The sequence below is a fragment of the Myodes glareolus genome, chromosome 1 (genome assembly GCF_982192425.1).
Source record: "Myodes glareolus chromosome 1, mMyoGla1.1, whole genome shotgun sequence".
Classification (NCBI taxonomy): Eukaryota; Metazoa; Chordata; class Mammalia; order Rodentia; family Cricetidae; genus Myodes; species Myodes glareolus.
Genome location: NC_142026.1, coordinates 131,234,287 through 131,260,415, shown reverse-complemented (window position 1 = coordinate 131,260,415; position 26,129 = coordinate 131,234,287). Strand labels below are relative to the sequence as shown.

Here is a 26,129-nt window from a genome sequence, read left to right as displayed (position 1 = left end):
TGCCAGTCCCTCCATTTCAAAACTTATATTATTCTGTGTGGAGGACATTCCAAACAGCCGTTTGAATGTCACCGTGAAGCTTGCAGAGAAATCGATTCTACCACTGCATACATATCCTGCCAAAAAAAATGTAAACTTCATAAATCTCCCAAGTCCACTTAACCCAAGGTCACAATTCCACAGGTCACACTCTTGACAATGCAGCAAGCGCTGGTGTTGGACAAAAGCAAAATGCAGGCAGTAAAACTTGTTAATAGCAGGCTGCCAGGGTCTGACCCAACTGTCTGGTGACAAATCTCCTTGAGTCACTGAGAAGAAGCAAGGCCAACGTTTGCAGGGTAGCAATGGGCAGCTGGCTGCTGCCATGCTTTGCATAACACTCGGCCTCCTTAGAAGGACGAGAGAGTTGAGGTGGCCAATTTCCCTCGGATGCCACCTTGTTCTCCAGGTGGGCGAAGATAGTGACTTGGGAATTGTGGTGATGGAAACAAAGGGAGCGGGGAACACAGAGAGTACCCCCAAAATACCCTTGGTTCCACTAGACAGTCGCACTGTCTGTAAAAACAACCAAGTGACAGCTGATTACCTTCAGAGGCATGTGACAGACAGACAACACTATATTCCAGTCTCATTCTCCCTTCCCTCTTATCTTCCTTCCCCCATCTCCGGTCTAGGGTTTCACGGAGCCCAAAGCCTGTGGTTACAGATGTGAAGCTAGGGACTGCTGAAGAAGGGTCTTATGCACATGATAGGCAAGCACTCCACCAGCTGAGGTATAATCCCAGCCCAAAAGAATCTCAGTAAAAATGAATTTTAAGTCTAAAACTCTCAACTAGTTATTTGAAGTTTTATGTAAAGAACCTGGGAAAGAAACCTAGTCAAAAAAAAATCTGTAGAAGATGGATTGGTGCTGTGGGGAGAGGAGACAAGTCACGCCCATTCCGGCAAGAGCTACTAGTCTGCTGCATAAGCCAGGGTAAAATAAGTGGAGTATTCGTCTGCCATGAGAGGAGGGAGAAGCTGATCCATGCTACAAAACACGGCAAGACCTAGAAAACATGGCACAAGGGAGGAGAGGGCAAAGCAGACAGTTTATAGGAGAGAGCTGGCCCGGCAGGCTACTGAAGAGAACAGATATGACCAGCTACACATGGAGCGACTCTATTCATGTGACATGACTTCCGGGGGGGGGGACGGTCATACAGTTTCATGAAGACACCAGAAAAGAATCATAAAGGGTACACTTCAAAAGTAAACCATAGAGTGCATGAATGACATCATGCTTTTCAAAGAGGGTCACGAATCAATGCCGATGATACAGGAGACAAACTAGGATTCACAATGTAACTCCTGCAATGGAACTTTAAGAACAAGTTGCAAGAAATGTGGCCACATTGTTATAGGGTTAGTGAGGGTCACTGTTGTTAGCATCCTGGCACACCTGTCCCTGTCCCTTGGGGACCTTGTGGAATGGTCACCCCTGTGTCATGGCTACATGAAAGACAGGCAGAACCCTGTCCCTTTAATAGGTGAAACTCTGCCTACTTCTCTCTTTTTTCTCTTCCTCTTTTTCTCTTCATCTCTCTCTGTCTCCGTCTCTCTCACTCTCGTTCTGTCTCTTTTTCTCTCTTTCTCTCCCCTCTCCTTTCTCTTCCCCCAATAAAACTTCCCAAGTAAGAAAGCTCTGTCTACATGGCATGAGCTCTCATGGGCCAATGTCTCTTGTGCGCAGAATCATAACAACTATGAACCATCAAAATGGCACAAGAAAGAATATTTTGGAGCTATCATCATAAACAATGGAATCTCCAGCAATTCACCGCCAAGAAGAGAAATCCCAAACACCACCAGGCAGGTGGTTACTGACACCACCTAAGTCTAGCTAAGATATCAAGAGCCACCACCACCCGTCCCGCCCTCTGTATCTGCCATACCACAAGGCGGATTACAACTAGGCTTTACGTGACATTTTCCATAAAGGAAAAGTTGTGAAAATGCAGACAATTCCCTCATGGATGGACAAACAGCACCACGGTGTCCTCTAGGACTGACTGTGACCTTGTCCAAGTTACAAGTGACATCATGCGCCTGTGCCTTGATTTACCCAGCTGCGAGAGTAAGATAATAACATGTCTCTCCTCCACCAGACTGAGCGGGGGATAATTAGAGCTCCTGGGGCCGTGTGATCTTTGCACGGAGACAGCCTGCTATTATCACAGTCTTAACCAACACCTCTCCCAGTCATCGGGACCTGGCACTATTTAAAGAGGTAAAGGGATTTGTAGCAAGACCAAAATACCAATGTTTTGCTTTCTTGACTTTGTAAACTTTTATTAAAACATGGGCATTGTGATAGAAGTTAAATTGTTCCTTAAATCCCATTTAATAAACGAACATTAGAGCTGGGAAGGAAAAAGTCCTAACTGGCTTTCCCATGCCTCATCTGGAGAGAAGGGAACAGGAAACAGAGGGCTGTGCCCACAGTCACATATAACAAGGCCAGAAGCTGGAACCAGGAGTCCTTGTTGATGACCTAGAGCCCTTTATAAATGCTGCTACCATCAATTTAACTCAAACACATGCTCAAATTTGACCCATCCTGTAACTAGCGAAGCTAATGCCCCTTTCTAGGTGTGGTTTGGGTTTAGCTGTGACGTGGCAGAAATGGCAGGGCAGACATGAAGAGCAGCCAGTCCAGGTCACATTGGCTTACTCTGAGGATATCCGCTGGCAGGCACACGAGGCCAGACCACCTGGTTCTCTGCCAAGCACAGCCACAAGCCAGCCTGGAGTCCTCCATGTGGGATGCAGTTCACTGCAGATGTCCTGAGGTCACTTCCCCTCTATTTCATGACATTGGATTGATCAATCTGGAAGGCTTTGCTGACCGCCCCTGACAGCCACTCTCATCAAGAATGCCTTAACATCATGCTGACAGAGTCCTTATAACTGCACTCACCTTTGCTTTCTGAGGTATGCAAACGTGCATGGCATACACACACACACGCACGCACACACACGCACACACACGCACATACAACACACATAATGAAAATTCGATTTTAAAAGGAGTCCTCAAAGCCTTCCTGTCACAGTGCCTGTTTACTCACAGTGGTGATGTAGCAAATGAAGCAGAGGCGGCAGAGCCTCAAACTCCTCATTGGCCCTCCAAGTTCCCACTGTCAAGGGGTTTTTCGGTCGTGGGTAAGTGATGACAAGCACACAGAGCGATTCTGCAAGGCAGCAAACTGACTCCTATGTCAGGCAGATAGGGGGCTCTCAGGGCTCAAAACACAAAGAGCCTGGGCTCTCTCCCCATAGCCTATAGCAGCTCCCTTCTTCCTATAGAACGCAGTCCTAAAACGGAAGTAGGCACAGGTACAGTTTCTACAAACTTCTAGTCCCACCAACATAAAACAAAACAAAAGAGTCTCTTTCATCCATACCTCATCATGTAAACCCGCCAGAAAAGCTGGTCCTCTCCTCTCTAATGAATACATTCTGACCTCCTGAAGATCAAAACATAAGCGTGTAGCTAAGGATTCAGTGGCCAAGCAAACCTGGTGATGGGCACTCAGGTCAAGAAGCCAACGTTCCTCCTCTGAAGCCCCCTCTGCTCACCATGTTTGTCCAGTAAAGATGGTGAAATTTGTGGCCTGAAGAGATGGCTCAGCTAGTAAAGGCTTGCCACACTAGCATGGAGACCTGAGGTCAGGTTTTCCAGGACACATACAGCAATAGGAGCTGTGTGGAGGGTTGTGCGGCTGTAATTCCAGCACTGGCGAGGCAGACTGCTGAATTGCTGGAAGCTTGCTGCCCAGCCACCCTCGATGAATTGGCAAGACCCAAATTTAGTGAAAGATTCTGCCTCAAAAGACAAGGAGAAGGGTAAGCAAGGAAGACACCTATCTTACATGCATACACTCACATACACAGATGCATGCAAACACTATGATGGAATTCAATGAACACACATGATGGAATTCAATGAACTCTCAAAGAATTGTGCCAAATTTTGATATACAAATCTGTCCAAAATTCACAGAAGCTTGACATGCTTATTCCTCAATAGAAGCATGAAAGTCAGAATTAGATATACAAATAACAGCTGGCCGGGGGTGTGCTGGAAGGGTAAGTAGGCTAGGCCAGACAACAATTAGCTGCTGTTGGGAACCCCAACTTCCACAGCCAGCACATGGGAGGCCAAGGGCAGGGACCCTACTGCTCCAAAAATTCTACTGGCATTCTTCTCCCCTTTCTGGGGTCAGTGGGCCAGAGTTCTTGGCAGTAGACACACAAGAGAAATTTCCTAGGCCCATTTCCAAATGAATGAATTCAAAGCTACCACCAAGTCACAAAATGAGATGATATGAACTGTGCCAAACCTTTTCATAACAAGTAAAAGATGCAATGAACTCAGAAAACTAGACATCAAACTGTCAAATGATCCAATTTTAAAAAAAATGGAGTATGGATCTAAACAGGGAACTCTCAACAGAAGAATCTCTAATGACTGAAAGCTACTTAAGAAAAAAATGCTCACCATCCTTAGCCATCATAGAACAACTCTGAGACACCATCTTACACTGATCAGAATGGCTAAGATCAAAAACACTAATGACAGCTTATGCTGGAGAGGATGTGGAGTAAGGGGAACACTCCTCCATTGTTGGTGGGAGTACAAACATGTACAGCTGCTATGGAAATCAGTATGGCAACTTCTCAGAAAATTAGGAATCTATCTACCTCAAGACTCAGCAATACCACTCTTGTGCATATACACTCACGCCACAAGGACATTTGCTCAACTAAGCATTGCTCTAATAGCCAGGACCTGGAAACAGCCTGGATGCCCCTCAAATGAAGAATGGATAAAGAAAATGTGGCACATTTACACAATGGAGTACTACTCAGTGCTTAATAGAAGAAAAACAATGGCATCTTAAAATCTGCAGGCAAATGGACAGAACTGGAAAACAATCATTCTGAGTGAAGCATCTCAGACCTAGAAAGACAAACATAGTATGGACTCACTCATAAGTAGATATCAGACATAAGGCAAAGGATAACCGGTCTACAGTCCACAACCCAAGAGAAGCTAGAACCCTCATCCAGCAACAGATGGAAGCAGATACAGTGATCCACAACTAACCACTGGGCTGAGCTCCTGTACAATCTCAAAGTACAATCGAAAAGAGGGAAGATCGATGATATGAACAAAGGGGTCAATACCATGATGGGAACCATAGAATCAGCTGAGCTGAGCTTGTGAGAGCTCACTGACTCTGGACTGACAACTGGGTAACTTGCATAGGACCAAACTAACTCCCCTAAATGTGATGTGAGAGGAACTGATATGCTGCAAGAGCATTTTCAAAGTTTACTGACTCCCTTGATCCCTGCACCCCAATAATCAAATGGAGAAAGGGTTGGTTTTAGCTTACAGCCCTCAGATGGTCCATTCCTATGAGAAGTCAGGCTGGAGGCAGGAGCTGATGCGGAGGCTATGGAGGGTGCTGCTTACTGCCTTGCTTCCCCATGGCTTTCTCAGCCTACTTTCTTATAGCACCCAGGACCACCAGTCCAAGGTGGCATAACCCACAGGGAGCTAGGGCCTCCCACAGCAATCTTCAATTGAGAAAACACTCTACAGACTTGCATGCAGGTCAGTCTTATGAAGGCATTTTCTCAGTTGACCCTAGCTTGTGTCAAGATGACAGCACTGTCCTGCTTCATCCCTGATCTTGTCCCTCTTGCCCTGGCCGTCTCTGTCCCTTCACTTTCCTTATGGTGTACTGTGTGTTTATTTGTTCTCTGTTTTCCTTGGGCTGAGACACAGTCAGGCTCCCTGTGCGTGAGGATTCTCATCAGCTCAGCTCACTGTTTATTTCCACTGCTCCTTGTCAGCAGGCCTTGTTATTCAATAGACACCCACTACTGTTCAATAAACACATCAAAGAGAAGAAGAAAATAAGGAAAATGGGTTGGGCGTGGTGGCAAACACCTATAATTCTAGCATGGATGGGTTGGTCAGAGAAATACAAGGAGATCAAGTTCAAGGTAGGCCTAGAATACATAACAAATCACTGTCATAAAAAACATCAAGTAACACAAGGATGGGGGGCGTCTATTTTCCTAAAGACATTGGTTTCTCAGTAGATGCTTTGTACTTCTATTGTGGTAGGAAGTCACATGTCTCATTTCATGGACCTAAACGAGTAGATGGAAATTTCTGTCCCACCTGGACCCACAGCTGTTCAGTCCGAAAGAAACACACAAAGGCTTATATTATTGATAAACTGTTTGACCTATTGTTCAGGCTTATTACTAACTACCTCTTACAACTTAAATTAACCCATAATTCTTAACCATGTTTAGCCATGTAGCTTGGTACCATTTCCCAGTAAGGCATTCTCATCTTGCTTCCCCTGTATCTAACTTGAGAATCCTCTTCCCAGAATTCTCCTAGTCTGGTTGCCCTGCCAATACTTCCTGCCTGGCTATTGGCCAATCAGCATTTTATTAAACCAATACAAGTGACAAAGCTTTACAGTGTACAAGAGAATTATCCCACAGCATAAACTGAAGTTCCTGATTCACGATTAAGCACAGGACTTTATTCCCTCAACTTAAAGGCTTAAACAAGAAACCCTCTGAGCCAAAGTATTACATCACAGATTCGACCTCAAGCAATAAACAAAGCCAGTGTTCCCTTCTTAGCTACAAGTATGATTCTCTACACTTTAAATAAACCCTCGGGATATGTAATAGGCATAGGTATCTTATATATTCAATCAAGTAATCGCTGGGTGGCTTTGCTTACATGCCTGGCGATGCATTGATGCTAAAAGACAGGATAGTGCCCTTCTGCTGAGGGACGACAGAGTGTGTCAGCCAGTGTCTCAGTACTCTCACATTATTACTGTCCGTGGGGCTGCCGTAATTTTATACAGTGAGTTGTCCCTGAGATCGAAGAAAGCCGTACAACTGTAGACAGTGACTCTCCCCACATCTGCCTCCCATCACAAAATCTCAAAGGTAGGACTGTATGTTCAACTTCGTATCTCTGCCATTAAACCCAGGACTTGCCACATGAAATCAAACTATCTCACGGCCTGGAGGTGAGACCAGCAAGGGCAGTGGGCCAAGCTCCATCGGAAGCCACAAAATCCACCTGTGCTCTCTCCGTTAGAAGCCTCAAGCAGTCCTTGGCTCATGGCTCCACATCTCATGGACCTTTATTTCTCTCATCACGTTTATTCTCTGACTCGGACTGCTCTGCCTCCCTAAAACACTCCGTATTCGCAGGCCAGCTAGTTAGGGAATGGACATTAACATAACCAAGACAGTGCAGAACAGCAAAACAGAAGGCTAAGGATGTGGCTCAGAATGCTTGCCCAATATGTATGAAGCCCCAGTTCCATCCCTAGAACCTCAAAACTCCAGGTGTGAACACACCTGTAATCTTTAAAGCAGGAAGCATTCCAGCACGCTCCGCAATGTTTACACTTCTCCAGGTCAGGAAGAGAACGAAGCCAAGAATTAACCCTGGAAGAAAAACTCAATGCTGAGGGCACAGCAAGAGGAACTTCCCTACTTAATTAACACACACAACTCCGTAGCTCTTCCTGCATATCAGGCACTATTAGAACTTCCAAGTACCAGCTTGTTAATTCAGAAAAGTCCTGACCCTTTTAGTGTCCAAAACTAACCAGAGAGGTTAATTGACTTTCCTGGGAGCACACAGCCAGTAAGTGGATGAGCCAAGAATCAGGACTTGGACATAAGCTACCCAGCTAATATCACGTGTTTTAACTTCTGTATCTGCCGTTTCAGTGAACTTGGTCATCACTGTTTAGCCTTTCATACTGCTAGAGCTGTAGAGTATGCACTATATCACCAATCGAGGAAACTGATGATATTGTCAATAGTGGAACTGTTGGGGGAGGGGCAACAGAGAGGAGCAGCAATGAAGCAATCTGGAACATGGTTTGAGCACAAGAGTCAATGGAGAGAGACCGGCCAGTCCTGAATTGTAGGAATTTATAGCCTGTCACTCCAAAGTTGAGAGCTGAAAGAGGTAAGCCCATGTACGGGCTCATTAAATTTGAATTTCCCATTTGAATGAGAAAAGACCCCTCTAGGCTCCCATGTTTACATTGCATCTCTAGTTTGTGGTGCTATTTGGAGAGATTCAGGAGGTGAGGCCTCACTGGAGGAAGTATATCCTGGAGGCGGGTTCACCCTCTCTGCTTCCTGCTTGCATTTGAAGACATCATTTCCTTCAAATAGCGGAATGAACTAGAAGAGGATTCATCTTCAGGCCGAGGACCAAAGACAAGCAAGGAGGGCAGAAGTGGGCGAGTGTCACTGGAAGCCACTGTGGAAGAGTGAGGACTGATTCTTTTTTGTGTGCGAATAACCACCATGCTTTCTCTTTAAAGGCTGCTGGGAACTACACCATTAGTGACCTGGCTTGCCTGTGAGACCAAGCATGGCATCGTAACACTCAGAGGCCTCTTGAGAGTGGGCAACTTAACTGTAGCTACAGTGTGGGAAAAAAAAGGTGTCCCTCTTTCTTAGCAATTGTTAACCACTTATATGTAGATCCAAGCAGTGAGGCAAAGCCTCCTGCCCCTCCGGAGCGCTCATCTCTTCCAGGAGGGAACATCAGTGAACCCAGTCTAAGGAGGGCTTCAAGCAGTAATCACACAGCTGCTCTGATTTCAACATGGCAACTGCCACATCATCCCCAGAGGAGTTCACAAAAAGACTTGTGATCAGGAAAGTAACAATTCATAATGACCATTGGCAGTGAAGTTACAGTGGTGGACATTGTGGCAGGTACATTCCAGAGGCCAAGGGGCCAGCAAACACGTCCCTTGTTCCCCAAATGGCTAGGGAAGGTCAGGCAGTTCTCAGCTCTTTCCTAGGCTTCCAGAATTCAAGGCTTCATAGCCTGGCCCCAGCAATGCCTTTCCACATCCCCCATCTTCAGCCTCTGCATATCTGGTTGGGATTTCATAGGAGACACCTTTACCCACATCTTCCCCAATGATCACCACCACTTCCAGGCCTGACACCTGAGCAATTGGACCTCTCAGAACCAACTCGACAAGTCCATTTCCCGCAACTGTGGTCTTTTCAGCCCTCACAGAGAAAGCTGCACTCTATTCTCCATCTTTCCTATTCATTTCAGGGTATCTTAAGAGTATCCAACCCTGGCCACTCCATATCTTTGTGACTACAAAATGTAATGAAAGGCAAGCAAGGGAAGAAATTAGACAGTGAGAAAATGGGAATCAAACTCCCAAGCAAAACTCAGTCTTAAGAGGGACTTTGCATCCGTGGACCTCAGCTCCTACCCCGGGTAGCAGCACACCACACCCTCAATCCCACACTTGACCTTGTTCAAGAAGCAAACCATATGTTTACATCCTTGGTGTGCTGAAAGTAGCTGAGGTTCCAACTCCGGCTCAAGTTAGTATCTCCCAATTGGATTTTCCTTATTATGAAACAAATACACTCTCCATTCTGTAGAAACACTGATATCTTCAAAATCTGGGAACTGAGGTATCGGTCAGATGAACTCAGTAACAGCAGCAGAAACAGTGTTCCCAGAAATCATTGCTGTTGGTCTCTCTAAACATTTCATGGAAGCCAGACTGCCCTCCTACTCTAGACAGGAAGGAAGTGGACCCAGACTGCCCTCCTACTCTAGACAGGAAGGAAGTGGACGTGGCACAGTAGTAGAGTTGGCTCCAATATGGTAGACACATATATCCCAAGAACAAGCCACCCTTAAGAACAAATTCACGGGGCTGGAGAGATGGCTCAGAGGTTAAGGACACTGACTGCTCTTCCAGAGATCCTGAGTTCAATTCCCAGCAACCACACGGTGGCTCACAGTCATCTGTAATGAGATCTGATGCCCTCTTCTGGCCTGCAAGCATACATACAAACAGAACACCTTATACATAATAAATAAATAAATAAATAAATCTTTAAAAAAAAAAAAGAACAAATTCACAAGCTGGGTGCAGTGGTGCATGCTTTTGTCCCCAGCACTCGGGAGGCAGAAGCAGTAAGATCTCTGTGAGTTCAAAGCCAGCCTCTGAGGAGTGAGGTCCAGGACAGTCAGAGCTACACAGTGACACTGTCTCAAGAAAATTTACATCCAAGAGGCTTCTGATAGCTTAAGACTCTCCACCACTCAGATACCAGTTCAGCACGAGTGACTCAAAAGGGGGCCAAGGAGCTGTCCGAAAACCTCTGGCTATAGACTGTGTCTAGAAAGCACTGGCTGTATATAAGTCCAAGTAGGAGCATGGGTCTCTGTTTGCCTCCTGCTCAGGGTTCCTCTGGCCCTCAGAGGGCCATAGTAACAGTTGTTTGCATGGAGAAAACATTAATGCCATGGGGGAGTCTAGTGTTTGCAAAAAACTTTGTTCACAAACTTTATGCCCGGGAGGACTTTGCTAAAAGCTGCTGAGATTGCTCAAGGGCCAGCAAACGCCGGAAAAAGAAATTTCATGCATAAATCACAAAAACAGCATTAACAGGATCAGAGCACAAACAGCTTGGAGACGCCCAATTCCTTCAATGGTGTCCTTGTTGGGTCAAAAATAACACTGGCCTCTTTGGGGGAATTCCAGTGATAAAATTAATTCTCTCTGTAAAAAATTCTTTATTAGCATTTCTACTTGGGTCAAATACAGTCTGTGGGCATTTGCTCTCCCTGGAATGGGTAACTATTATGGAAATTCAAATATGTAAGGCAGAAATCAAACAGCCATTCATTCATTCCGGAGGAGTCAAAGGTACTTCACTCAAACACAGTGGCCCTATGGCTTCTGCTGTGGGACCAGAGCCATGAGAACAAGGCAACCCTGGGAGTCGCCTTCTCAGCCTCCCGTGTTAATAGGATCAGTGTGTCCTTGGCAGGGGCAAGGGCCAAAAGGGGAAGGCTAGCCAAGTGTCGGGGTTTTTGGAGAGTTCTGGAGGGTAATGGTAGGCCGGGGCTCACTCCCTAACTGATGGACGCCCCAAGATGCCAGCCGTATTTAATAACTACGTGACACTTTATCTCACTGTTCCTCAGAACCTCAGCTTAGGGGGCTGGGGAAAGAATGATTCCACTACTCACAGAGACCCCCCTCCTGCGGAGCAGAGACCTAGTGGCTCAGAGACAAACTTGATCTAACTGTCTGCAGGAGGCGCTCTCACGCCAGAGCCCAGGAGTCTGTCTTTCTTAAGCTCAGGGGGTGAGTTTGAGACTCATTTAACCAAATGTCTTAATTATTAAGAAGTCTCAAATACGAGCAGAATACCTCTTCTAGACTAGCCCCCCCCATGTCCGTTGTGACCTCTCTCCCCGTCCCCCTGATGTGACCACCCTTCTGGTAGGACTTGAGGCCAAATAAGAGACCGGTGAAGATGTCTGTACGTGTGACTAAAACCAGAAGTAGACCAGAGCCCAGAGCCAAATGTAGCATGTTCCTAGGGCTTTGCCCTTCAACACCCAGCAGGAAAGGGTCTGCATCCATTCCCTGAGATGGTCAAATATGCCCCCAGCAACTGAAAAACATCTTTCTCCCTGCTCCACAGGGGGTTCGTCCAGTTTCCCCTTTTTAAAAAGTCAGTCTTATCCTTCAGAAACATCAGTAGGTGGAGACCCAGCCTCCGTAGAATGGACTTGGGGCCTTCCTTACCTCCCTCCCTCCTTTCTAAATACAGAGTCCCTTCTAGCCATGTCCATGGGTGAGACATGTCTGACTTAACACACTAAAGAGGTTGCTCTGAGGACAGCCCAAAGTTGTCTTAGAATCCCTTCTTCAAAATTACTTAAATGCTCATTTGTGTAAATTTTAATGTCATAATAGGACAATGGGATTGGTTTTCTTCTATTTCATAGTAAAACAAATCAAAGAAAGGTTTTTTTTTATTGCTGCTATTTAATTTGAAACAGGGTCTTGTTATATATCCCATTCTGACTTGGAATTCACAGTTCTCTTGCCTCAGCCTTCTATGTGGTACTTAGGATACAGGTGACAAAAGACATTCTGCCTGGCTTCGAAACAGTCTTAGTTAAAGAGGAAGTTGGAACAGAAAGGTAAGGGAGGTGAGTCACCGGCTGAGAGCCCTTGCCATGCCAGAGTTGGGGACACCACGGGGGCTCTCACAAAGGCAGTCTGAGCAGAGGACTAGTCTCCGGAAGTTATTGGGAGAGCGATCACACAGTAGGGAAGAGACAGCAAGGGAAGAAGGACCACGAGTGGCCTACTGAAGGATTCTGTGTGCACTTGTGGCTCACTTCCAGCGGCCACCTGAAGAAGGCCATGGATACATCTCAAAATCATCTCTGCAAGAGATTGGAAGGGAGTTAGCGCCCTCTGCAACCCAACGTCACTACCCACATACTACCCCCTGAAGAGTACCCAGTCCTCAAGCCCAGGTCTAACTCGGGACCTGTGTGACTGTCCCCGCACCCCAGTCTTAGCACACCCATATGCAAGCTCTTTTCACACATAGGACGTTATGCCCAAATGAGAAACTAGGTCTATTTTTTTTTCAATTTCTTACCTACTCACCCCAGATTTTATTCCTACCCTTAACCTTCAAAGTTCCCAAGAACTCAATTTCCCTCAAGCAACACCACTATCTCAAACATGAAAAAGAAAAGAAAAATTCCATTTTGTAAAGTGTATGAAAAAGCAGTCCGTCATGGCGCATAGGCGCACGACCATGGAACAGTCACCTGGAGCTCACAAAAAGAAAAAAGAAAAGGATAAACCCAAATCCTGGGGCTCAGGAGCCTGTGCTCCGTCTGAGAAAGGGGCTAAATCTTGACACACCCTAGCCTAGCTGGAGGGGAAGCCCCATGCAGGGAAGGTGCTAGCAGACATCTGCACTGACCCAGGCAGGTGGGCACTGCCAGAAGAAAAGAAAAAAGAAAAGAAAAGAAAAGAAAAGAAAAGAAAGAGGGAAGGAGGGAGGGAGGGAGGGAAGGAGGGAGGTAGGGAGGGAGGGAGGAAGAAGTCTGCACACATGTTTTGCTATTTTGTAGAGGTTCATTCCCAGAATGGGAAAGATAATACAGGCCGCAGTACCTTCTGGTTATGACAAAACATGGAGGAATAGCAGGTAGGGAATGTTCCTTAAGAACAATCAATCCAACAATGGACACATAACACAGGCCACTCAGGGTTAGAATAGCAGCCTAGGGTAAGCTGAATGATGGTCCCAATATCACCACTCATTAATTAGCTCTATCATAATTTCTGTTTCATGACACCCACTTTTCTACGCCAATAATCAACCTCATGATATTGTGGGTGGGAAGAACATCCAAGAAGAGGAAGAGAAAGCGTGAGATGCTTTGTTGAGTCTTACAATCTGATGCTTAATTCTAAAGATGACCTCTCAAGCCTGCTCTATCATTAAATTCCATCCTAATGGCCTCTCTTTTGCTCTCCGCACTCATTCTTGGTCAGCACGCAGAGATCACTATTGCAAATCCATTAGTAATGCAGGACAGTATGGAATATTGCTCAGGTGTTCCCAAGATCAAGATCCACCCTACGCTCCTGGGGAAGTTGACCTGGACTCTCCATGACAACAGAGGAAAATGGCAGGTATTCAGGTAGGGCCTCTGACTCTAAGAGAACAGTCAAGCGAGGTGGAAACAGCAAGTTCAGAACACTCAGCTTCATGTGGTTCCCCATACGGGTATTTCATGCAGAAGGAACTATACTGGCAGACACTTCAGTTATGGAGCTTCACAAAGTTCTGAAATCGGCCCATGAACTACAATGTTTGCTGCTTCTGAGAGACCAGTCCTCCTAACAGCAAAAAAACCCATCACCGTGTTCCAGGACCCAAACAGAACAATGCAAAGTGGATTCACCTTACACTCCACTAAAATCATAGTCTTCCGAGACTGGGGTTTATGCAGGCTCATGCCTGCCATCGGTTACAGGCAATGTCAACACTGAATACGGTGAAAGGTTTTTTAAAGAGCCTGTGGTTTTAAAGACTATTTTGTGCAAGGAAAAAAAAGTAGCTACTTTGAATTCTTCTGAATGTGTTCTAATTGCTAAAATGCGTGGACTCCTGGTAAATCCATCCCAGTTTGCACCTGTGCTCTTGCCCTAGTGAACGAGGAAGCAATCTCTGAGTAGTATCTTCTACAATCTGGACTTGCGATCAAGGCGCTAACCATTCAAGATGGAGATGGAAGACAGCCTTACCATTTGTGGAGGTTTTTTTAAAGTTATGCAGGAACTCCTCCAGCAGCTGGGACTGGTTGGGAGAGGGCAGCCGACCTCTCCAGTCCCTGGAGCACAGGTCACTGTCTGACCAGGATGTGCACAGGGTTGTCTTCTTGTCCACGGGCCGGGCAATCAGTGTAAGTCCGACGCTCTTCTCAGAAAACAGGGCCTCCATCTGCTTGATGTCAAGGTCAGACACAGCTTCCCCATTTAAGGTCATGATTTCGTTGCCCTTTCTCAGTCCTGAGAACCAGGAAGGGAGAAACAGGAAGAAAGGGGGTTAGGGAGATTATAGAGATGCATCCTAAAGACAAGAGCAAGCTGCAAGTGCCAACCACTGACCGGGTGGAAGACGCAGCAGGACGCACAAGTTTACGCTAAAGCTCAGCTCTGAGCTGGCGTTAGGCAGCAGTTTTTAACACAGTCTGGGGAACAGCTTATCAAGTGTTTTCTCCGGGTCTCTATCTGTCTCACACATTCCCTCCTTCCCTCTATCTGGACATCTTTATGAATACTCTATTTATACACACACATACATATCTGTATGAATATTCTCTTTACACACACACCTATATGAATACTCTCTTTATACACAAATACTTTATATGTACATATATGACTTTTCAAGTAAATTCCCACACATACACATCTGTATGAATACTTTCTTTAAACACACACACACACACTTGTATAAATACTCTTTGCACACACAATACTTTATATATATATATGAATTTTCAAGTAAATTCTTTTTCAAGAGCTCCACATCCACATCTGTATGATACTGTCTTTACACACACACATCTGTAATGAATACTCTCTCTTTATAAACACACACACACAAAAAATACTTTATATATGCACATATGCATTTTCAAGAAAATTCTGTCTCAAAAACTCCAGGATGAATCATCCTCATCTGACAAAACAGCAAAACAAGTCCATGAGGCAGATGCACCTCACAGTAAGAAACTCCGAGCGCACACACACAGCACCGCACAGACCTCCTCCGTAGGCCAGACTGTCAGGGAGAACATCGCTGATAAATATCCGGCTGAGATGCTGATGCTCGTCCACCTGAGCTGTGACTGCAAACCCTGGGGAGGGAGAAAAGAGAAGAGCGAGTGTGAGTTTGCCTCCCTTTATCTCCCCAGCCCAGGCGGGGGTGTCTCTGTAAACATCCATTCCTGTCAATGCAGCATTACTGAGAAGTCAGGTTACAACCATTTTGAAAGTGCTATGATTTAGCAAGAGTGGGGGGAAAGAGGAACCCACCAGACTGGAGGGTTTAGACACAGGAGTGTGCAACCTTAATCAACAGTTGCATCTGTCCACGGCAGCACACTCATAACAGCCAGCTCCTGGGAACAGACTGCCTGGCAAATGAGATTAAGGACAAACAGAATGTGGTGTATACAGGTGGTAGGACATTATTCAGTCTTAAAAAGAAAATGCTGGCACATTCTCTAATGGGATGAACCCTGAAGACATTAATGCCAAGTGAAAGAAGTTGGGCACAGGTAGACAAACATCAAAGGGTTCCCAAATTCATAAGGACGAAGGGTAAAACGTGTACTTATCAAGAGCAGGGGAAGGAGAGTAGGAAGCTAGCATCCTATGGACACAAAGCTCCAGCTCTGTTGCAATGGCACAATGTAGCATATACTTCACAAGCAGAAGGATCAGAGTTCGAATCCCCAGAATCCATGGAAAAAGCCAGGTACACAGCACAAGCACCAGTAACCTAACATTCCTTCAGGAGGCTGAGACTGAATAATGCCTAGAAACTTGCAGGCCAGTTAGCGTGGCCCATGCAGTGGAAAAACAACATAGAAAACCTGTCTCAAAAATATATGCTCAAGAATATAATTCAAGGTTGTCCGCTGTCCTCCACATTTGTGCCCTGGCATATCATATACATTCCTGGATTCATTCATTTATTCTCTCTGTCTCTCTCTCTTTCTCTGTCTCTGTCTCTCTCTCTGTCTCTGTTTCTCTCTCTCTCTCTCTCTCTCTCTCTCTCTCACACACACACACACACACACACAAGCACATACACACAGAAAGAGAAGGTGAAAAAACTATCTGAATGGATCCAGTGCTTTATGTAAATGTGACATGCAAAACCCAGTACATATCCTGCTTGGAATGCATGTCCCCTCAGACACTACCTCCACTGCCATGGGGGAGACTATACTTCCACATTTGAGTTCCCCAATGTTATGAGCTCCTGGAGGCTAGGGGAAAATGTCCTCTTTCCCCTAGGTCTTCTCTAAGCCTCAAGCAAAGCCTGGTCAGCATGGCAAAAGAATCTGGGATTAAACTCATTCACTCAGATGGGAAGCAGACATGGCAGCCATGGAAAGCAGACACAATGTCTACTTCAAAAGGAGTAGACAAAAGGCAAAGAGGGTTTCCAAACGAAACCAACTTATAACCTACCAATACAAGCCTACAGTGGACACATTGGTTCTCAGCATTTGAGAAGCTAAGAGTTTTGAGGATATCCTGGGATCCCAAGCCAGTGTGGGCTACAAAGTGAGACCTTGTCTCAAAACAAACCAATACAGCTGATCATATAATTAAGAACAATTCAAAAGAATGGAATTTTCATGTATTACAATTTTGCATATTAGCAACTTGAATTATTTTAAAGCAGATATCTAAGCTGTGACAATGTTTTTATCGTGAGAAAGCCAGCCTCTCTGTGGAGGCGTTCACCAGCCTTCATCTGATTGTTGACTTCTGGTAAAGGCAATAAAAGGCTGAAGTGCACTCTGAGACATCAGCAAACTCTACAGAGACCTTAGAGTGGGTTTCAATAAAGACCAGGAAAACAGTTAAACACCAATGCTGACCCTTCATGGTTAAATTCAGGTCAGAAGGAGATAAACAAACAGATTGGGCTTATTTCAGTTAGATCAGCCATGTGTTCTCGAAGGAAAGGTACGATTTCTATCCTGGGCAAAAGGATAGAGAAAGAAAGCATTCCAGGTGGGTGAGACACTAGATGTGAAAAGAAGTCTCGTGGGACTGAAGGGATGGCTCAGTGGTTAAGAGCACTTGCTGCTCCTAGCATGAAAGTTGGGCAGCTCACAACTGCTTGTAATTCCAAACACAAGGGAATCAGACACCCTCTTCTGGCCTCTTCAGGCACAGCAGACAAGTGAGACAGACAAAAATCAACAGATGGCTCAAAGAAGCCTTGTCTGGCCCTTCGGTGAACCTCAGACTAGTTCCCAGCCCAGTTTAATTCCTTGTGTTGGCACTACCACCAGCGGGTTACATTCCGTACCAACTCTGATATTATTTCCTGTAATTGCCTGACTGCCAAACCAACTCCAGTGTCGTCTGTGTGACATGACATATGTCATTATGCCGGACAGGAGCTACGTGTCCTATGGGACTAGGCTTCCTGGAGGTCAATGGCAGACGGTCCCGGTATTAGCCACTGCTGAGGCATAGACGGGTTTCTCGATTAGCTGGCTATGCAGGATATGGGCTTTGCATAATCTCTTTTATAATAATGATAGTCATTATATATACAAGACAAGGATTATCTCTTCAGGAACAGCTCTGGGATAGGGAAGCACAGTATGGGAATGTATAAGACTACAGCAGAACCTTTGTCATACACAAGGTGTATGACGAGCAAGGGAATAGATGGGTTAATGTTGATGGACAAAGACTGTTATATTATACTTTGAACTTTATGGATATGCTTGCTAGATCCCAACCCCCATGGTGTCTGCTGCATTAGAAGGTACTAAAAAGTATATTTCAGCAGGTGCAGAGATCTGATTAGGCATATTTGGTCACTAGATGAGATGAAGAAAGGGTTAGAAAGAGGAAGGCAATGATAGTGATAATGAAACAGAAACTTTCTATTTATAAGATGAAACCACTTGTCTGAGGCTTACGTTCCCAATGACAAGAGTTCCTCTTCTAAGGATGCTTTATGTCTAACACCTGTCCCTGATAATATGCTTTTCTTAAATAACGCTGATGTGACTAAAAGAAGCTTTCATACTGTGCCAACTAATGATACAAGACCTTCTGATTTGTTCTTTGTTTGAATACTATATAATGAAAACATGGATTCAGTAAAATCGCAGCAGATTCTAACCACTCTCTTGTGTGTTGTGTTTGTCTGTCATTCGCCGAACTTGTGCCTTCTTGTTACCAAGACCCTGCTTCTCCTACGGTCTGAGTGGCTCCCCTGAGCCGGTCCGAGGCACCTGGCCAATATTGATACGTACCAGCCCATCCTACTAAAATCAATAAATAATAACAAAGAGAGAGAGAGAGAAAGGGGTTAAGGCGGGATGAGCGGCTGGCTCCCAGGGTCAGGAGAGGGCTCGGGACACTCACCGAAGTCGGTCATGTTCCCAGTCTTGGTTAGCTGCACGTCATACACATTGAGAGGGAAAACTTCAATTTCGTCATAAACCTAAGGAAGGTGAAAGCAACAAAGTAAACGGATTTAACATCACACAACACTACTTACGTGAGAGCTCTTTACGAAGCAAACACCAAGTGTGAACAGTTTGCCCCCAAATTACAGCCTTCAAAATTAAGAGCACACAGAGACAGACCTAGGGAATGCGCTGAGCTGGCAGCGCTTAGCATGTGCAAAGCCTTGGTTGGGTGTGAATCTGAGCATCACACACATGCACTAGGTGTGGCAGCACACATTAGCATCCCAGGGACTCGGGATGTCGAGGCAGGAGGGTCAGAACCTAATGATTGTGGAACCAAACTAGGTTCTCTGAATGTGGGTGACAGTCATGTGGCTTGATTTATGGGGGGGAGGCTGACAGTGGGACCAGAACTTATCCTGGATACGTGAACTGGCTTTTTGGAGCCCATTCCCTATGATAGGATACCTTGCTCAGCCTTGATACAGGGAGGAGGAGCTTGGTCCTGCCTTAACTTAGTATGCCAGATTTTGTTGATTCCCCAAGGGAGGCCTTACTCCCTCTGAGGAGTGGATGGGGATGGGATATGGGGCAAGTGGGGGGGGGTGGGAGAATAGGAGGGAGATGGAACTGGGGTTGGTATATAAAATGAAAAAAATATTAAAAAAAAAATCTCAAGATCATCCTTAGCTCCTCACGGAGTTTGAGGCCAGCCTGGGCTGTGAGGTCGGACACAGACGCAGTCGGACAGTCCCTCTCAACCTGGAACCTCCACTTGCCTGCTCCTGCATGTATTCACACAGCGCAGGCACATGCCACTCGACACTTCCATCCACCACTTTCCGAAGCTGAAGACCGTAGTGAGTGGGCTCCAACTGTCTCATCTGCAAGAAAACGATTGGTTACTCGGAGTCTAATTGCTCTGTCCTAAAGTCACCGGCGTTCAGGAGGCTCACGACAGACCACTGACAAAATCGCAAAAAGCGACTGGAACCATGGAAAAACTCAAATTTAAATGTGCAAACAAGAAGAAGAAGGGTCAAAGTTAACTGTGAAGGTTTCCTCTAAATACCGTCACCCCAAAGAGTAAGGTTCACAGCTAGGAAGTTAAGGAACCGCATTTCATTACAACACCATCTCCTGTCAGATCGGCTAGCTCTTCCACCTGTCGGTTGCTAACTTTCAACTGTTTCTCATGAAAGAACAAAGATTTGCAAGATGGGTTGAGATTCTACGGGCTTCAGAATTTCACACTTCAAAGTATTTTCAAAATGAAAATGTAGAAGTGCAAATATATCCTCCTTTTCCTCTCTCTCTCTCTCTCTCTCTCTGTGTGTGTGTGTGTGTGTGTGTGTGTGTATGTGAACACGCATGCGTGCACGCCCTCCTCCTTCCCTCGCTTCTATCTTTTCTTTCTTCCCCACACCTTCAACAGCAAAGCATTGTCTGGCCTGTGCTCCAGACAAGATTAGCTGACCTCCTGCCTCCGACACCTTATAACACTCAGAGAATGTGTCACTGTGTCCGTTTTTATCACCCAGACAGATCAATATCTAGGCTTTTCTGAAGAAAAAGGCTTACACACTGGGAGGAGGGGCAGTTGAGTTCATAAGGACATGATTGCATACACAAGCGTACAGGACACTAAAGCTTCAATGCCAAGTATAAGAGAGAAATAAGAGAAATAAAATACTCTTCACGCCTATCATGTATGTCAGAAAACGCTACATGCCTCTTCACCTTTATGTAGTCCCATGTACTTCTGTCCCGTAAATCTTTCAGCTCTACTGCGACACCTGGTGGTCTAAAGGCATCAGAATTCCCAGTGCGGAATGGATTGGTCTATTTCCTCTTCACACGGGGAATAAAGTCCAGTTGGAAGAATGAATCACTGTCATCTCCCGAGTGCCCAAGGAGCGACTGAACGGCACTGAGGGACATACTTAATGGTGCACAAAACACTTCATCGCTAAGCAACGTGAGCAGCAACGGATGCCACAGCGACTTTAGGGATAGACTAAAAATGTCTGTGGGCAGAGTTAACTCACTAGAAAATGCTAATATGTTCCCCCGTGTAGAAAGATGGGTCTTAAACACCCCACGAAACCAGAAGCCAGGAGTGCATCACTGCTCCTCTCTGTTGAGAAAGTATATATTCCTACAGCGAAACCCATCACCTTGCACGCCAACGTCAGCACATCCTCCACTCTGTGCTCGGGCTTGATGACCACAGTGATTCCGTCATGGTCCTGGAAGTGAACGTATGTCTGGATCTCCCATGTGCTGTCTCGGAGAGCACTGTCTACTGTGGAGCCATACAGATGCAGATCGTGGACCTGCGTTAGGGGAGAAAGCGTAGGTCGGGTAAGGAAAACAGAAGTAGTTGTTGACACAAGCTTTGCGCACGCCGCACACACTGGCCCCTCACACCGCCCTGGGGCAGCCTTTGGCTGGCACCAATCTGACAGCCTTTGGCTCTTCCCTCTCTCTACACAGATGGAGTCGAAGCCCAGGAACAGAGGCTCCTTCCACTCTGACACAGGCAGCTCAGAACAGCTCAGTCTCACTGCTATAGAGTCCTGGTAGGGAAGGGCCACGGGGAACCATGCATCTAATCCTCAATTCCTTTCCAGCTTCCAAAGGTTCTCATTCACAGTGATGGGCATGTCTATCTGTGCCCCATCCCAGGTCTAAACTCAACTCTCTGGAAATGTGATCCTTCATTCTGTTTAGACTTTTTAAGTCTAACATCTAGTACAGAGAACTTCTTTTCTCTGTCTCCCTGCTATGTCAGACATGACCATTTGTCAGGGAATCGTCCCCAAACATACCACCTGATTCAGGAGCTTTCCCAGGATATTTTCCTAAACCTCACCATCGCAGCCTGTCACGTCACCCGTCACTTCATGTGAGCCAACACTGCTCAGATTGATGACAAGCACAGCAAAGATGCACCCAGCAACTCAAGTATTTTCTCGAGCTACATCCCCGCAGGAACACTATGGTGAACCCAACTCCAAGGCTGCTACTCGACTAGACAATAGTTGCCCGGGGTGGGGGAAATGCTTAATTTAGATGGATGTGTTGGCATATGCCTTTAATCCCAGCAGAGAACGGAAGACCTCTGAGTTTGAGACCAGATCTCAGTCTGAGCCTTATCGACGAAGTGAATTCCAGCTACATAGCAAGACCCCGTCTCAAAATAAACAACAAAATTTGATTTGCTAAGCCTCAGTTTACCACTTTGCAAGAGGAAGCATTGTTCTCATTACTGGTATTTATAAATTAACACGAGTGTTTATGAGCAAGGGAACCCACATGCATGAAGATGTCTTACGGGGGAAGCATGACATACTGATTCGGGGCTCTCTCATTGCTTCGTAAGACTCAGGTCTACAGCATTTGTACCGATGGAACATTTTGCTGCTAATTCCACCCATGTCTTTAAACACACACCGTGCAAAGCCAAAGTCGATATAATAAGGACATTCCAAAGGACAGGCCTGGCCAGAAAAGGGGAAGAATCCATCTTTCTGTGACGTCTGTTTGGAAACGTGACGCTCAATTCTGAAGTGGTATAACTGCATCTGCCATAGATCTGTCAACGCCAGCACATTTTCCTAGAAAGATGATCACAGCGGGAACCGAAGTCCCGCCACGTGCCAAGGAGAAAAGAAAAGACAAAAGCAGAGTCCTTGAGCCCCCGGTTCCAGGTGGGCGCTGGGACACTCTCTGCTAAGGGGGTCTGCGATGTGGGTGAGGGCTTGCTCGGGCTCATTCTCCCAGGCGGTTCTGTCACTGGGGCAGGGGTTCTACCCAGGGGCCCAGTAAGAGCAGGGGTTGCCCCTATTGGCACAGGCTCCCTGCTTAAACAATGCTCATTGAAAAATAAAACCGAAGGCCCAGCAGAGGTCGCTGTGGAGTAAGAAACTGAAAAGAAACAACAGAGACCACTACAGGGCACTTTATGCTGTCCTTCAAGAAGAAGACAGGAGGGACAGGGTGGGGGGGGAGGCGGGGACTCGGGAAGATTCACCTCCATGCCACACCATGGCTTCCTGCTCTCTCACCCCTGGCTGCCCATCACAGGGAGACCCCTTCACATAAGATAAACTCCTACCCTGCAGCTAGTCCACTCACAGTCACCCTCTCAGGTGGGCATCATCATGACCCCTTACTTACCCAGTAAGAAAAATGGGTGCAGAAGAAGTTCTAAAATGTTTTCTTAAGCTTACACAAGCAATACATGCAGTAAAGAAGGGCTCTGACCCCCAAAGTCTGGATGAGTCAAGCCCCCTGCTATGACACAGTGTAGACATGGAAGCCTACCAGCTAACTTCTCACCACAATGGACATGACTGAACGGTCCAGATTCGCTTCCTAATTCTGCTGCATAAACTGTACCCTGGCTTAACACACTGTCTCTAGGGGCCTTCTCATAAAAAGAAAGGCACTCCCCTGCCTCTGCATTTCTGCTCATTTCAATTGCTTTCCTCTGTTGTTCTGTGCCCCCTGGCTCTAATGTTAGAATCACTTGTTAGGGGAACCCACAACACTAAGCTCTTGACATAGCAGACCCCAGCTCAGGCGAGGCTTAGCTTTGGGTTCACCCACTTTGAGTGGTGAGGTAATTGATAGTACGGTTGCCTCATCCACAGGCTCTTCTAGCCCTTAACATGGTGTCTCACTGGTGCAGGAGAATTGTCTGTAATCTGTCAATCATATTTTAAATAAATGCTGATTGGCCAGGCAGGAAGTATAGGCGGGAAAACCAGACAGGAAGTAGAGGTGATGCAATGAGAACAGGAGAATTCTGGGAAGCAGGGAGTTCCCTCTGCCACTCCTGCCCAGACCACCAAAGAAGCAACATGTGAGCTGACAGCTGGAAAAGGTACTGAGCCACATGGCTAACACAGACAAGAATTATGGGTTACCGTAAGATGTAAGAATTAGTTAATAAGAAGACTAAGCTAATGGGCCATTCAGTGTATAATCTTATGGAGTCCTGTGTGTGATTTTCTTTGGGGCTTGCTGGTTGTGGGGTACTGGGCGGGACAGAAACCCACAAACAAGCAGGTGGCCCTGCTCATGTTACATCTCACACCCAGAATATAGTCAGTACCTGATGAGAGATGGATGCCACTAGAGACTCACACCCGACCCATGGGGAAGGTCGAGGCTTGACACCTGCGTCTGATTCTGATTTGCTTTTTGAGTGACGGGTTCTTAATAGTCCCAACTTTCAGGAAGACAAATTACCACCTTGTTAAAAGAAGACAAGTCTTGAAAGAAGAAACGTGAGAGAATAAATGGAGGGGTGAGAGAAAGGACAACAGAAACAACCCCACTGTGTTCCATGAAGCACAGCTTTGAGCCTGTACATGCATGGAGGAGTCCTTTCGTATGTCCACACTGTTCGCAGAAGATGCCTATCAAAGCAAGGCCATCGGGGAGAGAGAGCCTCTCAAAAGACCTCCCACAATGACAAATCAGATGTGCTTCTTGCTGTACGCCGCCCCCCCCCCCCGCCACATGTACGCACACATGTATTAAATATGGGAAAGGAGAAACCTGGTTATTCAACAGAATCAAAGAATGTGGAATTAATTAATTAGAACCAGAAAAAAAATGTCTACTTGATGAATACAGATCTTCTAAGTTATTTTAAGCTTTGCCCTTTCCAAGAGAAAGCCTGTGTTGATTTCCTCAGGAAGGGCCAGTGTCATCCAAGCTGAAAACATGCGCTTTGGTTTCAAAGAGTCAGATAAAACATTCTCCTACATCCTTTTCATAAAAGAGACAGAAAACCCTAAAACTAAACACACACACAAATGAGACATCTGGGCATTCCTTCCCGCACACCCTTCTCAAAGGTGCTCCAGAGTCCCAGACTGGGCTAACTGCAGCAAAAGGATAGCCTCACCTCCTGGCTCTCTCCTACTTTACTTCCTCCCCCAGCCAGAAGATATTCCCGAAGTCCCACTCAAAGTTCTCAGTCCCAGGAGAACCCCAAGGAAAGACACAGAACTGGCGGAGGTCAGATTTTCATCTTTCTAGCCTCAGGCAGCCTGGTAACCTGCTGCCTCATCTCCCTCGCCTTTAAGGGGACCACCACAAGTACTGGTTTCCGGAGGGCACACCAGGAGGAATGGCATGAGATGCTCTGCAAACCTTCTGCACTCAGCTCAGCCATACCTGTATGATCCCCACAGTTCAGGGACAACCACTGTCCAGAACTGCGTAAGAATTATTCCTTGTCCCAAAACCTTGAGGAACCTGAAGTGGGATGTAATGCTGTCTCGTTACAGCCCAACTCCTGCTGGCCACCCAGGAAATGGGGGCATTGGTGAACTGGAGGCCCAACCACAACACACAACACGCTACCTTAGCATTGGCAAGTCGAGCTAGCTCTCCTGGTAGGTAGGGCAACCGCTACAGAAATTTATTATTATTATTATTATTATTATTATTATTATTATTATTATCTAATGGCCCTGAAACCACATGTCAAATTACTTCTACTCAGTATGTGTCACAGAGAGAGAATGGCAACCCTGTGCATTCTCGTGGCAGATGCTTTTGGATCGAATGGCTTGTAATTACCTCTTGGATCACTGAAGGGACTTGAGTAGCAAAATCACAGTGTCTGTCTGTCATAAGCGGGCCCACACCACCCCAGGCCCTGATCAAAGGAGAGGTCTATTAGCAAGTGAGATGAAGGGACGGCACAAAAGAAATGATCCGTTCTGGCTTTTCTTGACAACTCCATATCAAGGATGATGTGGTGTTTACTTCCTTCTTGGGCAGATGGCCAGACATCAGTGGTTGGAAAGGGAAGACAAAGGCCTGACTGGCCAGCTATGTGCATGCATGCAAAGAGACAGACAGAGACATGTTCTGTGGGCGCACATGTACACGTGCTGTGGAAGGTTACAGACTAGCGTTCTCTTTGAACAGACTGTGCTGTGGTAAACAGTTGGCTGCTTCCTTCACATTTTCCATTCGAGGCACTAACATCGGGGGAGGGGGGTGCCCCCAGCCGCCCTGTCTGCAGTTAGTACCCAACGTGACAATACCCCATTCACTCAGTCCCACATAAAGTCAGGACACCCCCCAGACAGTTTTCCAGGCGCGGAGGCCAAGGCCAGGGGCTGCCACGGCGGCTGTGGCTTTCTGGGGCAGCTGCCACCCTAACTCAGTGGGAGATTTGTTGACATCTCCGTAACAAACACCTCCCTGGCAAACACTGTCTGAGACTCATCATTACTCACCAAGAGTCCTCTGAAAAGCTCTCATTTGGGGCGAGCCAAGGTGTCCTTTCAAAAATGCTCCAAGGAGGCTGGCTTTCCTCCAGCGCTAACAGACTCCCAATTAGGGTGACTCACTACTAGACCCTGACAGGATGTACCAATTATGGTGGGATATTTTAAAAGGACTGCGG

At 46.2% G+C, this 26,129-nt stretch overlaps 1 protein-coding gene across 5 annotated transcripts in view; it reads right to left on the bottom strand.

The window, feature by feature from the left end:
• Tiam2 (TIAM Rac1 associated GEF 2) overlaps nucleotides 1-26,129 on the bottom strand; it is a 227,253-nt gene that overhangs the window by 54,812 nt on the left and 146,312 nt on the right. For all 5 annotated transcript variants that reach the window (XM_087912123.1, XM_048420109.3, XM_085687874.2 and 2 more), the window contains 5 exons: nucleotides 20,866-21,024; nucleotides 19,468-19,572; nucleotides 18,642-18,720; nucleotides 15,275-15,367; nucleotides 14,250-14,513 (listed from right to left, as the gene is read on the bottom strand). In XM_087912123.1, the coding sequence (XP_087768249.1) occupies nucleotides 14,250-14,513; nucleotides 15,275-15,367; nucleotides 18,642-18,720; nucleotides 19,468-19,572; nucleotides 20,866-21,024 (700 nt within the window). The remainder of the gene's footprint in view (nucleotides 1-14,249; nucleotides 14,514-15,274; nucleotides 15,368-18,641; nucleotides 18,721-19,467; nucleotides 19,573-20,865; nucleotides 21,025-26,129) is intronic.